The sequence below is a fragment of the Augochlora pura genome, chromosome 10 (genome assembly GCF_028453695.1).
Source record: "Augochlora pura isolate Apur16 chromosome 10, APUR_v2.2.1, whole genome shotgun sequence".
NCBI classification, from domain to species: Eukaryota; Metazoa; Arthropoda; class Insecta; order Hymenoptera; family Halictidae; genus Augochlora; species Augochlora pura.
Genome location: NC_135781.1, coordinates 27,823,649 through 27,840,158, shown reverse-complemented (window position 1 = coordinate 27,840,158; position 16,510 = coordinate 27,823,649). Strand labels below are relative to the sequence as shown.

Here is a 16,510-nt window from a genome sequence, read left to right as displayed (position 1 = left end):
GCTTTCTAATCTATCCGGCAGCTAAATAGACAGAAACATTAATTTGAAGGTGGTCTCTCTGTGCAAAGGAACGCGCTTTGGCATTGAAATAATGGAGAATAATAGAGAAATGAAGGTCGAGTTTATTATTCGTTAATGATCAAAGTGACGCCATGAGGAATTATGAGAAAATCTGTCGAACGACAGCCGCACGGTACAAGCGTTTCGTTTCGTTATACTGGCTTTTGCGTAGAGTCGAGGACCGGACAATTTTATAACGACTCGATCACGACGGTGTCGTCGTCGTTGCTCGTTTCGCTAGATTTCTTTCCATCCTTTTCCGGCTCGACTTTGTTGTCCAGCTTTTCGATGCCGCCATCTTTTCCTTCGGTCGGTACTGCGGGGGTGGTAGTCGGAACCATCGATTCCGGTGCCTCTGCCGGTTTCGGCGGCTTCGCCGGATCAACGGGTTTCGCCATTGGGTCCAGCTACAACGAGATCGATCGTTCATTTCCACGGTAAATTCGACGGGAATCGATTGCGGTGAAAACACTTACTGGAGTCAGTGGGTATCGGAAATCGAAGAACGGATGTCCATAGTAGAAACCATAGGCTGGGATCTGAGAGATAGTTGGTTTTCCGTTGGCGATCACAGCCGCGGGGACGGTATTCAATTCTGGGTGCACCTAGATTTTAAAGAGACGACTATGTAATGGAGGCACTTTTTCGAATCAGATTGAGGTTTTATTACATTGTAAACGTAGTAGGGGCTGTGCTCTTGGTAGTGAAGGAGCTGCGGCTGCTGAATACTTATCGCTTCGGAGGGGTAATTGCCCAAGTAGACGTCAGACCAGATCGGTTTCGACTCTATCGACGCGACCAGGATCGCAGCAAGGACGAGCAACGGAACGTGGATCTTCGAAAATAGAAAAACATCTATCATTATTAGGATATACTTCTTTAAATAAAGGTAGTCCGCATCTCGCAGACACCGTTTCAATTTTGATTTACTCATTTTTCTCATAATTGCATCAAGTTCGCAGTTTAGCCATCACAAATCAACTCTGACAGTTTAAAACTGCGTTGCATAAAACCTGTATATATTCGATGGAATGTTCCACGATCTAGGTTTAACGGTTTTACAATCTAGATTCGTAAGTTTCACGATGCGGTTCGAAATAAATGAGTCACGGTTACAATAAGAACGAGAGGTACAGAAAACGATGACGCGCGGAATCTCGTATCTGCTCGGAAGATCTTTCGAATCATGTGATCCGGATCGGGAAAGTTTCGTTGGTCCGACGGTTTGTTACAAAAGCAATTGTCAGAGAAGACACATCGCCGCGGTTTACCGTCTATTGTTCTCTTTGAGAAGATTGTCACTGCTCGATTGTAATAGCTTATCGAGCCGCCACCTATGTTTCAAAGCTAAGAGAGTCGGTATGAAAACTTTCAAAACAGTTACTCAACCTTTTCGTGCTTAATAATTCACCCAAACAATTTTTCTTACGAACCATAAAACTTCCATCTGCGTTAGAGAAAACTTATCGCATCGTTCGAGTATGTGTGCAAGAATATTAAAAACCCTCAATATTAACTTGTGTAAATCAATATGAACGTCGAATTATTTTACTAATATTGAACACGTTGGTACGTCGCGTATAGAATTCTGATCACGTGTCTGACTCGTTGTTATAGTGTAAGGGATTAATTGTAGGAGTTTTTAGAATTAGCTTGGACAATAAATTCAGTTGAGAATTACGGCACAAGAGCTGTACAACCCTTGTCTGATCGTAACAGATCCTGCCAAGTTACTAAGTGTATCGATTAGAGGAACAAAGGGAAGAAGAATGTTGGGCGTCTCCTCGAGGCGCGGGAGGTTGAAGATGACCATGGAAACAATGCGGTAGTTCGATACAGATTGATCGCGGCTAGCATCGAATGAGGAATCAGCACGAGTGACGCGGACGCTTTTGATAATACGCTGCTGGGTACAACATCGATGCGCGAGGATCGTGGCCCGCATACGAACACGGTCTTGAATGGTAAGCAACGCGGAAATAGATTTCGTCGAGGTAACGGTCCCTCCCGGGAATTATTTATAAAAACACGGAGTTTCTTTTGTCTTCGTTGTTGGGAGCATTGTCGAAAAGAAATGGAGGCTTCTGCGAACAATTTTGTTGATCTTCTTATTTCTGAACTAGATTCAACGAATAAACATTACTAACCTGCATGATGTGCGGATGTACGTGTGTGTGCGTGTCTGCGATCGCAGCTTCGCGGTGGGCTCGGAAACTATCTGCACTAACCTGAATTTCAGCCCTACCAGCGATTTATATATTCTTCCTGGAGAGCAAACCCCCCACCACCCTGCTAGAAATCATCCGTGATTGTTTTTTTATTTCCTTCGCTCCTACGCTTAGCTCCTCCGTGTCGTTTCCTCCCGACAGTCCACCTCGATCAACGGGATACCTGCTCGTGATTCTTTTTTCTTCTTCTCCCCCCATCTATTTCTTTCTTCTTCTGCGTCGCGAGCATAATAATTAGACGATTTGACTCGCTCCGCGAGCCGCGAAACTCGTCGCCTGCAGCCCTTCGAATAAAATACAAATTTTATGCGACGCACTGTGAAAAAGGAGAGAATCGCCTCCACGGATTAACGTTTCAAGAGTTCTGTTTTCATTAAGGCGAAGATAGCCGGCCGTTTATTCGCCTCCGAAGCGTAAAATTACCGCCCTACGAATTGATCGATTCGACGCCAATAAATCGATCGACGACAATAAATCGTTTTAAACGATGTTACGGAGGAAGAAGAACCGTTGGCGTGATTTGCAGCCTTGGGAATACGTCTCCCGCTAAATTATCGCTCGTTTTTGCAATTTTTCGAAGCGTTTCGAGCCTCACCGAAGCTGAACCGACTTTTTCATCGTGCACTTGGTAATTACAAGTCGTAAACAGTCTGGTTTTTCGATCGCCTCGATCAGGATTTTCCTGCGACGGTTTTACGGGGATGCGCAAACATGGCGGACGCGATGTGAGAATGGTAACTGTGGCGACCGGTTGAGCGGATTGGCCTGTTCCAGGAACGGTTGTAACATTTAGACTCGGATTGTTTTTTCATTGTTTCCAGCGAACGATGAATAATCCGGAGAGAGTAGGTATGTAGGTACGCGAACCGGTTGACGCGAGGCAATATTGTCGCTCGGAATATGAATGAAAGGAGTGGCCTGACATCTTTGACACCCGAATCTACATTTCTAATATTCAAAGGAGGTGCCCGTTGTTGCTCCGTTTCGATACTGATCGACGATTAGCGGGAACCGGACCACGTCCTCGAACCCTCTCTCTCTCTCTCTCTCTCATTTTCATCGTGCTCCGTGAGGCTCTTTTTCACGGTTCATCGAAAATGATCTGTTCGCGGTGCCCGGGTCTGTTTTGGACCCGGGCCTCAGTAACGCTCGAATTCAGCCGATCGATTCGAATCCGAATAATGGCATTTCGTCGGTTTTATTTGCAATGTTAAATGGCTTTGCAAAAAGAAAAACTCGAATGGTCTTAGGTGCTATAAATAGTCAAAAAGGTCCTCTGTTCAAGGATTAACATCGTTTTGCTGTTCGTCGTGGATCAATCAATCGGTCTCGAAGTTGACTTCAAGCGGTCGCCGGCGTGTTTCGGGCTACGTTTGCGGATAACCTTCGTTTTTCTGGTCTGGCAGGAATTGTACTGTTGGTAAGAATCGATTTGCCTAATTAGGTCCGTGAGTCGGTCGCCCGACGGGTCTAAAAGCTCTTTATCAGCATGATTAGCAAAGTTGGCTGGCCGAAAATGCGAAAGTCAACTTCCGACGGTGAGACTTGATCGGACAGGGCCGAGGTTCACAGTCAGAGGAGGATGAACGATTGGGAAAGATGTCGCGAGGATCCTTCTGGGTAGGTACCAACTTATGCCAATTTACTTCTCGAATTATCCCCGGTGCTTACATCTGTGAAACACTTCCGTTTCCTCCCGTTTCCTGCGTTGCTCTGCCACGTGTTCTCAAGATATATGGTTCTCAAGGTGAAGTTGTAAGAACTCATAAAAAGCTGTCGTAAAACTTTTATTTGTCTTTCGTAAAATACACAACCATCTGGTGCGTCAATCCTCGAGCGACAGAGCGACGTCAAGCTCGACACAAATTCGTCTCAATTACAGACATGATTATTCCACTGACTTTAAGTCGTACTCTTGCTCAAAATAATAAAGGTAAGTACAGTGGCTGCAGAAGGTCTCCGTTCCTGCTAGTAAAAACAAACTTTGCATCATGTTTTGAGGTACAAATTTCAAATCTATGCTGTACTTATTCTCGAGCAAAATTTTCGAATATCTTTCGAGATATTTTAGTTCTAACATTTTCAAGCGAGCATAACAGTTTTCTGCTTGTAATGTAACATGCAAAAATATGTTATGGATTACTGTTTTATCGATGTGTATAGTTCGGTCCCAATATACCGTATAGTTTTCGTTTTCTATTATGAGTTCTGGTGGGTAATTGTAGTATGGTATGTCGTATTCCTGTTTTATTGTCTGCTGTATTATTTTTGCTGCTATATTATGTCTGTCCATGTATTCTTTTCCGGCCATGAGTTTGCATCCACTGATTGTATGATCTATTGTTTCTTGTGTTTGGTCGCATTTTCTACAGGTATCATTTATTATTATTATTATTATCTATTTCATACAATCTACTAGCATTAACAAAGATACACATTAAGTTGAATAGAAATAATTTTCACAAAATTATAGTCAAACTTGCTCGAAAATCGGAATTTAAGACTTTCTGTAGCTACTGTAAGCACATAAGTAGAGGGTTGACATAGCTAGATTCGATACTGGCAGTAAGCAGCCAGAAGTAATTATGGTAAATCATTAAGTGATCCCTGAACTGCATGTATCTGGTCTTAAAATTGTCCATTATCTCTTAAAAAATTATACGAAAATAGATATTTGATTTGGACGCAATTAAATTAATAAATGGTTATTGAGGAACATTCGTACATTATGCGAATCCGTGACTGTCTAAGTCAGGTTAGTAGTCGACAGAGGTGAAAGTGTTTGAAAATCCCAGGTGTTTTTCGTGGGTCGTTTCAAGGGATTTCTGCGAGTGAAAAAAAAACTGGTAAAAGCTGCGAGAAACCATGTCGAAAAATGGCGGAGGAGTCGGTGGACCAGTTTGAACCGGAGCGCCGTTTCAGGAATCGATAGGCGGAGAGGCTCGTGAGGCGTCGACTACGCTCGTGGCTGCTCGAGCGGCCACTAATCAATCCGCGGGAGGCTTCGTGTTTATCAACAAGTGCCGCATACACCTGATTCGCGCGACACCCTTCCGTGACGAGTCGCGTTTTGTCGCGTTTCGTCGCGATTCGCGACGGTGTGTTAGTGCGTGTCTCGACGGAGTGTCGACGGAGAGACTTGACGGTGTCCTGTCTCGAGGACGGGTCGACTCGACCCTCTGGTGTATCCTCCGACAGCTCGCGATAGAGGAACCGCCTCTGCGTGTGTGCTACCAGTGCGTACGAAGGCAGTTTCACCACGGACACCTCGTCTCTCTTCTTCATTTCTCTCTCTCTCTCTCTCCCTCTCTTTCTCTCTCTTCCGCTCCATCCCGTGTTTCCTCGACTTTCTTCGCGTGCGAACGTTTATCGGAACCGACTCTATTAATAACGGGGTCGGTGTCGTTGCTCCGCTCTTGTCGGCGCTCTCCTCCCCTAGGATCTCGTTGTGCTTGAGGACTCCGGGTCCTAGTCCCCTCTCCTAAGCGAGCCCGCGAGTGCCTACCGGCTTTGTCAGATTCAGCGACAAAGTGTCACGACGAGGATGAGTCCGCAGATGCGTGGGTGAACGACGCGAGGCTAGCCACCGTGTCCTCCGTTGATTCGTGCATTTCACACCGTGGCGGGTCCGTTTGAATTCGAGCGAGCTGTCACTTTCGACTTGTCAGCGAATCTAAAGATATCGACTGGATCGGCGGCCAAGGTCTCCTCAAAAGTGTCGGCAACTTTTCCCGGTGGTTCGTGGGATGGCTCGCTGCATCCTCGGTCTCGCCGCGTGTTCCTGTCGAGTTAATATTTCACGTTCTCACCTGTTTTTCATATGTTAACTTGTTCGGGATTAACGAGCGGTCTCTCCATCTTTTTGGCAAGGCGGGTCCGGTTTCCGTCATCCCGTGACTCGTGCAGTAAACAATCTTTCCTCGCGCGACAAGATATTGCGACGAAACCACGGAGATTTATTCGCGGATCTAACTAACGTGTTCGCAACCATGAAGGTCGAGCACAATAAGCCACCGGTTACCCTTGCACATCCTTGGTGATCCTAGTCCGACGATCTCAGGACGAGAATCGACATCGAACCGAGGGATAACGAAGTCGTATGCGAAGCGAAATTAGCGGAGATAATTAGCGATCGGACAATGCGGACGAAGGACACGCCGACGAGTTGGATCACCTCTTGACCGTGCGACTCGTGGTGCCGCGACATGCGGGGTCCGATTCTACGGGGGGTGAGACTACGAGGCGGGGGTGGGATCGAAAATATGAGATAAAGGGGCGCGGTTTTCGGAAAGCGGCCGTCACTATAAATAGAGGCGCCTCGTGCGTGCGTGCTATGCTTTTAAACATAGTTTTGGCAGCGCGAAACGTCAAACCGCCTCGGAGTGGCAAAGCGCGTGGATCGTGCCGCGAATTTCACGGAAAACCTCTCGGGCCGTGTCTCGTGTTCCCTTCAATCGCTAGATCGTTGTCCGTCGATCCCTGAGACACGCGACAAGGTGGGACCCCCGGGGATCGTTTGTTCGAGCGGATACGAAACAAAGAGAGGATGACGCGTTGAAACCGCGGAGGACGTCGAGTTGAAGAAACCTTCCGAAAGTGTCGATCGAAAACGGCGGTGACCAGTTCGGGAGTCGCTACGGCCGGAGGAAACGGCTCGGAAGAAGTATGAAAAGTGCGTCGGAGGAGTGCGACGAGGTTAACCAGCCACCGATGGAGGCGGATCAGCTGGCGGACGATGAGAACGAGCAGGATGACCAGGACGAAGAGTAAAAATCCCGCCACTAACAAAAACGCTCGCGCCCGCGTCCCGCGCGTGTGCTCGCAGCTCTGCGTCAGGTTTCCGGTTTCCGGTCCCCGTTCCGAACGCACATATCTAAAGCCGTTTCTCGATTTTCGCACGCTTACCCCTTTGTCCACGGGATCGTGCCAATTCGCGACAACGTCGACCAATTCGATTCTACGATATTTACCATTCTTATTTTTTGCCGCAAGTCTACAGCTGCGTATTCGTTTCGTATCGCATCGTATCACTTGCGCGTATCAGTGTGAAGTGACGAAGTGCATAGTTGCGAATAGCTGTGCACGTATAAGCGCTTTGTCACGATACTCAACAGTGAGGATACGAACGGAAATGGATATGTGGATTATGAGATTTATGCGACAATCGCGCGTCCTATGTTAAATGTACAGAGATCGAAGCAATATCACGTACATTGAACAAATTCTATGTACAATCTCGATTATGCCGCGGTATCACGAATTGGAAATCATCCCGTGCACTCTGGTATCAAATTCTACTGGCAGATGCAAAAACAGTTTTACGCTAACTTTTCTAGCGACGCAGCTTGCTCGGCACGTTTCGACTGTATTCCGCGAAATTACAGCTTCGAGAAACAATGCGTAGAGACGTTCCAGTAAAGTATTCGTTAGACACTTGGCCGGCCGGTCGGAATAATTGCAAAATCTGCATTGGCACAGTCGCGGCCGCGGTTCCGGCCAAAACACACGGCGTGTCACATTGTTGGAAACGCAAGTTACGAACAGCGCACGGCAAATAATATTTATAGTCGATAAATACTACGGTTGCTCGTGTCGTTGGTCATCGATTTCGCGTCCCAACGGTCGATACGTTCGCGCGTGCACGACGAATTAAAATAATCGTTTCAACCTTCGCCGGCATCTTTAATGAATTCTTCGAGCGAAGTCTGTCGTCGCGAAAAAAAGACTTGTTATTAATTAATTCTGATTTATCGGGGGGTTCGAGCGAACAGATTATGCGAGGGACCGCCGCGTCGACGATCTTCCAATTAAAACAGCAGCGAAAAGTGACCGGTGACTCTCCGGAGATAAGGCGAGGGAGAACGGTCGGCCGGCGACGCTAATTATCAGTCGCCGCGTCGCGTCGGACACTGTCGGCGCCCTTCATTTTCGAGCGCCGCTTGTTATTCGGCCGCGTTAATTAACCTTGACTGGTGACGGTGACGGTGACGCGCCGCGACACGGCTTGCTTTCCAACGTGTTCGATTCTCGTTCAAGCGACATTGGCCGAGCCGGTGACCAAGCTGATCGCGAAAGGAGATTGACTAGCATTATGCCAGAGCTGGCCAGAAGCCAAACGACTGTCGATTCGCGTCTCGGGCGACGCTACGCGACGAGACCACACGTCGCGCCGCGGTCCTCACCTCTCCCCAATTTTTTTTCTTGAACTCAGAAACGATTGCTCTGTTCTGTATCGCAGATACGAAAGATCTCGTAGGAGACGAATAAGACGAGCGGCCCAAATCTTTGGTTAAGTACAATGATGACAATGGTCTTTGATTTGTGTCCCCTGTCAGCAACGGGCCCCCTCATCGCTCGATACGAACGATTCCATGTTTCAATGACGGTCTTTATTCTTCTGAGAATTAGCTAGGAAGGAGCCACACTTTGCAACGAGAAGATTAACGCTTGGAAAAAGTAGACGTTTAAACCGAGCATGCCAAAAGCTTGGACGATAAACGGTTATTGTTTCGCAAGCTCTTGACAGTGTTTATTCTTTCTGTCTTCGGCAGAATGAAACGAGGGTAGACTCGAGGTTGAGGGGGCTGGTCAACGACCAAGCAGAGGCTACCGACAGCCTAGGTCCACGAGATTGTCTGTCTTTCCCGCGGTGTACACAGAATCTGACGCGACAGACCCGAACAGCCCTTTGTTTCTTCATCGGGAACATCTTCTGCTTGCTTCTCATAGCCTGCTTGCATGATCTACATTCTACGTGAACGCCTGCTTTTTATCTACGACTCATCGTCATCTTATAATTGAGCTTTCATTGTTTGGTTTTGCGGTTTAGTGTGATGTCACCGAGCAACAAAGGCACGGACGAGGCTGTCGGAGACGTGTTGCTGGAGAAGCTCGTGTCCTGCGCATCAAAACCGCACAGTGAGGCGTTCAGAAACGTTGCCGCCAAGATCCACGCGCGTATTGTATCCACAGGTACCAATCACCGATGCCTTATCAGTCATTTTCATGAGATTATCGACTATTCACAGTCGAAACCTACTATCGCCCCAGTGCCAGAAACACTGTCAGAACATCTACAGCGAATCGAATCGCTCGTTTCGCTATTTCTTTCGCAGCTGCAGCGACCAGAACCTCTTCGTCGTCCATAGTTTCGCCGGACGAAAATGAAAGGGTTCGCATGGGCGCACGATGCTCCAATGCGGCAGCGAGCAGCGACGGAGTTTCTAAACGAGTTGAAACAGATTGGACACTTTAAGTCCCAGGCTCGTGCCGTTAAATCGCTATTTTTACCGCGAACGCTGGCTTCCATTTCGCCGGACTAATCACCAGAAAACTTGCACAATATTCTCTGCTGTTCGCGGGGTATCGCGGACCGGCAATGCCGAGAGCGCCTCGACACGCTTCCGTCCCCGTTTTGCAATTCGCTCGTCGTGTCGCAATCGGAACCGGACTAATTCGCAGCCGCACGAACATCGTCCGAACGCTTCCGTCGAACTCTCCCGGCGTGTCACGTAAGAACTTTCCTCGCTGGTTTGCCCAGAAAATGGCGAAATTCGCATTCGGGTCGCTTTCGAACAGGACTCGTTCCGTCGAGTTTCACCAAACTTCCTGGTCCGCCTACGGTGCACCTATCTCGCGGTCCTCGGAGACCTTGAAACGCGACAAAGCAGAAAGACGGTAGTACCTGAAAACGTGCGAGAAGACGCACGATTCTCGTCCGTTAGACGGAAAGCGTTGTCGATCGTTGACAGACCTTTATATTCCTTGAGAAGCGTTCCTGCGGCTACGGGTTCGTTATCTCGAAATGGTGGCAATAGCACGGAGTTTCTGTATAAGGTGACAAACTAGGCAGAAGGGTAAAAAAAATACTCGGATTCGAAACAATCGAGAGATGCGAGGGCGATAGAACGGCGGCCGGTTCGGTCGCTCGCGTGCGACCGGATTATCTTTGCCGGATCATCGACACTGGTTTTCAGTAACGCGTAAATTTAGTCTCGGTTTTATTTATCGAGCGGCGAATCGCGCGCCGGAAGCCGCGGTATTCACGAGCAAAAGATGACGCGCGACTCGCGATATCCGAACGGCGGATTTTCGCGGATCGGCGAACAGGTGTGCAAGCGAAGCCGCGGCGTAGCAGGCGGGCGTATTGTTCGTTATTTTCGAAAAAGCCGGCTACCCGCTTTCGATTACGCAAGAGTTTTCGGCTACCGGCTAATAGATCGCTTGGACGTGTTCCAACGGGCCGCAAAGCCGAACAATACCCTGGCTTCGATCGGCACGAAGTGAACTGCGATCGTGCCAATTTGATAAGGGCCCTCTGTCCCATTGCTCGATATTTATGCATCCCCAGTGGACTAGGTGTCGTTGCACCGATTTAATAGAAGACTGCGGATTTTATGCATTTATGGCAGAAACATAGACCGAACGCGAAACAGTGAGAGCCTTTAAAAAATGTTAAAATATAGCTACATTTTCGTCAGGCATAACAAACTTTATCAAATTTATTAACTCATCGAACATGACATATTAAATTTATTTACTCTTTTATTCTGTTTATTTTTTAATTGTAAAATTTAATATGTTTTATTTGGTAAGTATAAAGTCAATCGAGTCCATTATTTTAGCGTCAGTCTGCTCGTCGGTGGCGCAACCAACGCAAAAATTCGAGTTTCCTCTTCAGGCTCCTAGCGTTTCGATAAACACGTCGAAACAAGGAAACGAGCCGAACCTTGAATTTTACGCGATTCTTAAAAAAAGTCGCATCCGTGTTTTCTTGGCTTCGATGGTGAGTTTTTGAAACTCAGCTCGCCTGTCGCTGCCGGTTCCGTTCCGCGCTGCTGTCCACTTCTTCGTGGACATTGTTTACCCACGATTGCAAATATTTTCTTTGAATGCCGAGTCTGCCTGACGCGGCAAATTTCATGCAAACATGTTTTCAAGGAACTTTCCTCTTCCGTTCGAATCGGGTAGCGCGGCCACTGGAAATGAATAATCGAAATCATTCTTGACGAGTGTGGTCTCTCGACGGGACGTCGGAATAGATGCTCGACAACGACGAGCCGAGTGTGTAATTAAGTTCGGCGCACGGCCGAAGTTATTGAACAATTACACGTGTAGGAGAGTTGTTTACACGGATTACTTGTCAGCGTCGAGACGTACAATCGGCAAGGAATGCGGCGGCTACCAATAGCCCTGTTCGAGCAGCCTCCTTGGCATGAAATGTTCAATGTTCAGTTTTTTTTCTTCTTTCGCGGATAGGCAGCGTTCATGGCATTGGGAGCGATTGGCCTTGCGTCAAGTTTGAAACGGGAGCCACGCGCTTTTGCCAATGCTCGCTCGGTGATCGCACAGGGAGCATTGTTGCTCGCACACCTGCTCACCCCGTTATTTATTATGGCAGGGTCGCTGTAACGTCTGGCACTGGGAAGTCCCACGGAGATTTATGTTCTGCTCGGTTATCGTTTCGCTTCGTCGTTCCTGCGAGCGGTCGTTTCCCGATCGAAGGCTTTCAACTTCTTCTGCAGCGTTTCTCGTGTGTCATTCCGCGCGAGGATCGCGAAACCTTTCACAAAAATCATTCATTCTCATCGAGCGTTTTCGATCCAACCCGATCGCCAACGACCGAACTTTCTACGAAATTCGAAAATTCAAACGTCTACGATAAATAAATCGCGAACAAGTAGACCGCAGATATTTATGGGCATTTGGTATGAATCGCAATCGCATGCAGATCTGTAGATAACTTTCTATCGACGCGTTTCGCCGGTGACAACTATAATTTTCAGATCGACGAGTCCGCGAACGCACGCTAGAGAAACTATGGCGCAAGAATTCCAGGGCGATGGAGATATTCGTCGCGACGCTCAAGGTGGGTGGCACTTAATTGAATCGTCGTCTCCCCTCTCTCTCTCTCTCTCTCCTTATTTTGCCTTCGCGATAGCCACCGAGAACCACCCTTGATTATCGTTCGAATCACGCTAGGAATTCGCAACGGCTGCATTACCGAAACAACTGGCAAAGTTTTGTTCACCGTAGTTGAAACACCCCGTGCAAGGGTGGTCCCACTTTGTAACAGGGACAATAATACCAGACTCGAATTCGAGGGGGGGAAGGACCCCTGGAAACGATTTGCTGGTAGGAAATCGCGTGCTGATAACAGCGGTGCGAATTCAGTTGGCGTTTTCACGATTTCGGGTGACTGTGAGCTATAGTTTTCTCGGCTGTCGACATTCAATCGACACTCCGCGGAGCCAATTAACCGTGCACCGCAAACGATGTGCACGGAATGGCGTGGTTAAGTCGCATCAGCGTGCGGGGACCTCGTTGTCTATCTGGTCGACGTTGCGCTCCCAGCAACATGCGAAACTGGAAATCCGCTCGTTCCATTTTCTGATAAGTGTTGCACGCACGCGGCCCGGGCCGGCCCGGCTCGGCCTAATTATCGTCCGTGGCATTTAGGCGCGTCAACTATCTCTCGATCGCTCGGAAACGCCAGCCAATTCGAGCGGGGTCTGGCTCGCGTTTCCGCTTTTTCATCCCTGATCCCCACAAATAACCGCCAGAAACAGAGGAGCGGCTTTTTGGTATTAACCGAGCGTATATCTGTTTGCCGCAGAACTGCAAGGATCACGCGATCAACTACAGCATCGCCAGCATACTGCACGAGTGCATAGCGTCCCGCATCCCCAAAGGAAAGACCAAAGGGCCGAAGAACAAGAGTACAAGTAACTGCGGTTCGATTTACTCGATAGCCGCGTTCTCTGTCCGGAAGCATTACGAGCCGCTGGACGTCTTGATGCGAACATTATCAATTCCGTCAGTTTTATAGAAAGCATTCTCGTTTCAACGGACTTGGAAGGTCGCAACGGGACAGCGAACGTGTTAAGCTAATTTCGCGTTGCATGATCGACCACTCCTAATTCGCTACCCTTCACAGAGTCCAGCAGTCGTATGGCAGTGATGCAACTGGTCAACTTGGGCATCACGCAAGCCCTAGTTAAGCTTTTGATTAATATGCAGCACGCGGAGACTGTTTCTACCGAGGTCCTCACGCAGGAAGTGGTCTGGATACTCAGCCAGGTGAGCGTTAGGTCGTGTTATTATATGAAAATTATTGACGACCGAGCTAATTTTGAATTCCTGCCTCAGGTGGCTCAGGGTGACCAGAAGTTCGCGTTGAAGATGAAGCTGTTCAACACCGTGAAGGTGTTCCACGTCGCGCTGAAGCAGCACTACAACAACAGCAAGATCCTGATGCCGTTGCTGTGGATCCTGAAGAGCCTCGCCAGAAATTGTACGTGGCCTGTCGATCCTTTATCGGTTGTCCGCTGTTCGTATCCGACTGAATTCTGTTCTGCTCTGCAGCGTACACGCTTCAAGTGCTGGTGAAGGACGGGATCGCCAGCACGTTTGAGAAGACGTTCGTCTCGGTCGGCTACAGACCCCACCTGAAACTGAGGTTGCTGTTAGAGTGTTTCAAGCATTTCACAACGAACAGTACGTGCGTGAGACTATTCCTTCTAATCGAGTTCCCCTATTGTCCGATTAACGAACGCGAATTCGTTTCGCCTACAGAGCTGCTCTGCACGAAGTTCGTCAAGCTGGGCATGATGTATCTGCTAATGCGAATCTTCGACAAATGGGAGCGACACGACGGCTACATGAGGCTGAAGATTTGCAACTGCGCGGTGACCACGATCCAGCACCTCTGCGTCACGAGTGAGTTTGTTCGCGACCTTTCGACCTCCGCAATACCCGCCCGGAAGTCGACGCCGGGCGAAAAGATTATGAGACGACTGTCAGCTGGATTGTCAGGAGCATATCGATCGACCAGAATGATTACCGGTCTCCATCGGTTCTCCCATTAGCATTCATCTCCGGCCCGATCTTTGTTGCTCGTCGACGTCTCCGCGAACGCAATTCCATTGTATGGTTTCTCCTCCTATCACCAGTCATGAAAATCACCAATTACGCTCCGACAGTCGCGGTGTATACGATCCTAAACGCCGCGGCACGTTGAATTTATGTCCCCGGGGTTTGCTGCTCGCGCGGACGGTCATTACACGCGGCCACTTTTTGCTCGTTGCAGAAGAAGGCAGGAAGGCTATCAAGTGGAACAATGGCCTGCAAGTGTTGTACCGGTTTTGCTGCAACTGTCCCGAGGATAAAGCCTACGACTGCCTCCTGTCGCGCATATGCGGGATAATCAATCAGTGCCTGGAGAGGGAGCTGCCAGTGCCCGAAATGTTTCCGGCAAGGTGAACGAATCCGTCCAAGGCCGGTCCACGATATCGGTAAACGCGATCTGTCACGGGAGCTTCTCGACATTCCCATAACGCTTGATCGAATTGATCTCGAGCCGCCTCTGATCGCTGATCGAGAACTCCATCTTGAACGACGATGGAACAGCTGACCAAGAACACGCCACTTTCATGAAGTTATTGTTCGTTGCAGTCACCTTAATGCAAAAAATTGGGGAATTAATCATTTCTATGCGTTATGTCACGAATGTATGAAAATTTCACCGATTCGGCTGAGCAAATGGACAATGAGAACGGTTGGCGTAGGAAGCAATGTTTCAATGGTATTCGAAGAAGTTCGATTCGGACGAACATTCAAAACAAACTGATCGATTGCTAGACAAAAGAAGCTGCCGGTGCTAAATCTGAGGTTACGCGGTTGACCGTCTCCAGATTTTGGCACTCTGCCAATGCGCAGCACGATAGAGGACACGTTCGTGCGGACGTTTTACTTGGAGAAAAATAAGAAGGATAACACGTCCTATTTTTCGCGTAAATATCCGCAGCACAATCGTCGACGCGTTGAATGTTCAGTTAGTCTTTCATGTTGCCAGAAACTTTGCGAACCAAAACGTCAGCCAACCTGTTCGACGAAGTGGTTGGTCGGCTGTTTCGTTGAAGCTTGAATTTAGAGATGATCCTGATAGCGACAGAGACCCGGCTCGTTGACACTGAGAACCAAGAGCGTTCTACTTGTTCGTGCTGCCAGGTCTTTAATCATACATTAAAGTGTGTCGAAAGCGTCCACCTCCCGGGATAACTGGACCAGTTGCGCAATCGAGGCGTCGAACGCCACGAGCATCGATCGCGAATTCGCGTGCCGTGAGAGCATCGACGTGACCGTCGTGATGCATGACGGATTTTTTACAGGTTTGTGTTGCCGGAGGCGAGCGTCCGACCTAACAGCGCCGAAAGCGGCAGCGATATCGACAGCCAGGTGCGTATTTTTGTCGGACCGGATGATGTAACGCGTGAAACGTTACACTCGTGGTCTGTCGAAAACGCCCGAGCTTTTTCTACGTTTCGAATGCGACGGGACTCGCCTTTGATTCCAGGCGAACAGCGTCGCGTCCTTGAGCAGGCTGTACAGCGACCTTGACTCCGGCGACGATGAGGAGAGCCAGAACTCGAGGTCGAATGAAAGCGGGATACACGCCGCTGACGAGGTGGACGAGAGCAAGTTCTTCGCCGGCGTTTTCACCGCGCAGAGGACCGAGGAAGAGCTCAGCGAGTACGGTTTCTCGCGACCCCCGTAGGGCTCGATGAAATTCGCAGATTTGCCAAAGATGGAACTTTGCAGGTACACCGTGTTCTTCAAGGAGCTGGGCAACCTGCCACAGATGTGCAAGGGCCCCACGGAGAGGTTGGAGACCAGCGAGCCTGCGGAGAACAACGTCAAGTTGAGCTCAAGAGCGAAGAGCAGCAAGACCACGATAAGGGACGCGATGAAGGACGCGACGAGCAAAACGTCGCCGGAAGACGGAACTAAAGGGATCAGGATGTTCGAGGACATGCCTGCCAGTTTGTCGGACCAGCAGGCGTATCGGGAGTTGGCCGGCAGAGTGAAGAGCTTGATCGACTTCACGGAGGTCGCTTACCCCGATTTGGTGGGCGGCGATGCACTTGGCAAGGAGGAACCGCTGAACCAGAAGGATCGATGGATCTGTCGCTCGAAGCTGCTGACTTGCGTGGAACGCGGCCTCCACGGTGGCACCCTGATGCAGGAAGTGGTCTACGACCTGGACGCCATTGCCTCCAGAATGTCCTCCGAAGACAAGATCTCGTACAAGAAGCAGATGGCCAGTTACGACGAGGTGATGGTGGGGCTGCGAATCGGTCACACCAAGTCCTTGTATTTCTTCTCCGCGTTCGAGAGCGGGAACCTGAGGAAAGCTATTCAGGTATAATTCCGCGAGCGTTTCG

The 16,510-nt window shown here is 49.0% G+C and overlaps 2 protein-coding genes across 7 annotated transcripts in view; one reads left to right on the top strand and one right to left on the bottom strand.

Moving 5' to 3' along the window:
- Positions 1 to 102: 102 nt before the first annotated feature.
- LOC144475935 (uncharacterized) lies at positions 103 to 2,290 on the bottom strand. The gene is made up of 4 exons (XM_078192374.1): positions 2,208 to 2,290; positions 731 to 895; positions 537 to 665; positions 103 to 467 (listed from the first exon to the last, which is right to left on the bottom strand). The coding sequence occupies exons 1-4, from the start codon at positions 2,211 to 2,213 to the stop codon at positions 252 to 254; spliced, it is 516 nt and encodes a 171-aa protein (XP_078048500.1). The 5' UTR covers positions 2,214 to 2,290; the 3' UTR covers positions 103 to 251.
- Positions 2,291 to 5,296: 3,006 nt separating this feature from the next.
- The window catches only part of LOC144476497 (cytosolic carboxypeptidase 1), a 34,836-nt gene continuing 23,622 nt past the window's right edge, over positions 5,297 to 16,510 (top strand). For 2 of the 6 annotated variants that reach the window (XM_078193535.1, XM_078193531.1), the window contains exons 1-12: positions 5,297 to 7,054; positions 9,118 to 9,260; positions 12,074 to 12,156; positions 12,904 to 13,012; positions 13,225 to 13,367; positions 13,437 to 13,581; positions 13,653 to 13,784; positions 13,863 to 14,006; positions 14,377 to 14,545; positions 15,458 to 15,524; positions 15,643 to 15,818; positions 15,888 to 16,488. In XM_078193535.1, coding sequence (XP_078049661.1) covers positions 6,954 to 7,054; positions 9,118 to 9,260; positions 12,074 to 12,156; positions 12,904 to 13,012; positions 13,225 to 13,367; positions 13,437 to 13,581; positions 13,653 to 13,784; positions 13,863 to 14,006; positions 14,377 to 14,545; positions 15,458 to 15,524; positions 15,643 to 15,818; positions 15,888 to 16,488 — 2,013 coding nt within the window. In that variant the 5' untranslated portion in view covers positions 5,297 to 6,953. Of the gene's footprint in view, positions 7,132 to 7,475; positions 9,043 to 9,117; positions 9,261 to 12,073; positions 12,157 to 12,903; positions 13,013 to 13,224; positions 13,368 to 13,436; positions 13,582 to 13,652; positions 13,785 to 13,862; positions 14,007 to 14,376; positions 14,546 to 15,457; positions 15,525 to 15,642; positions 15,819 to 15,887; positions 16,489 to 16,510 lie in introns of those variants that run through there. The other 4 variants (XM_078193534.1, XM_078193532.1, XM_078193536.1 and 1 more) reach the window with 4 other exon arrangements.

Bases quoted from the DNA above. Each gene is read 5' to 3' on its own strand.
- LOC144475935 (XM_078192374.1), bottom strand. The intron at 666-730 runs GTAATAAAACCT...TTTAAAATCTAG, and splicing joins GCCCCTACTACGTTTACAAT to GTGCACCCAGAATTGAATAC. The intron at 468-536 runs GTAAGTGTTTTC...ATCTCGTTGTAG, and splicing joins TCCGATACCCACTGACTCCA to CTGGACCCAATGGCGAAACC.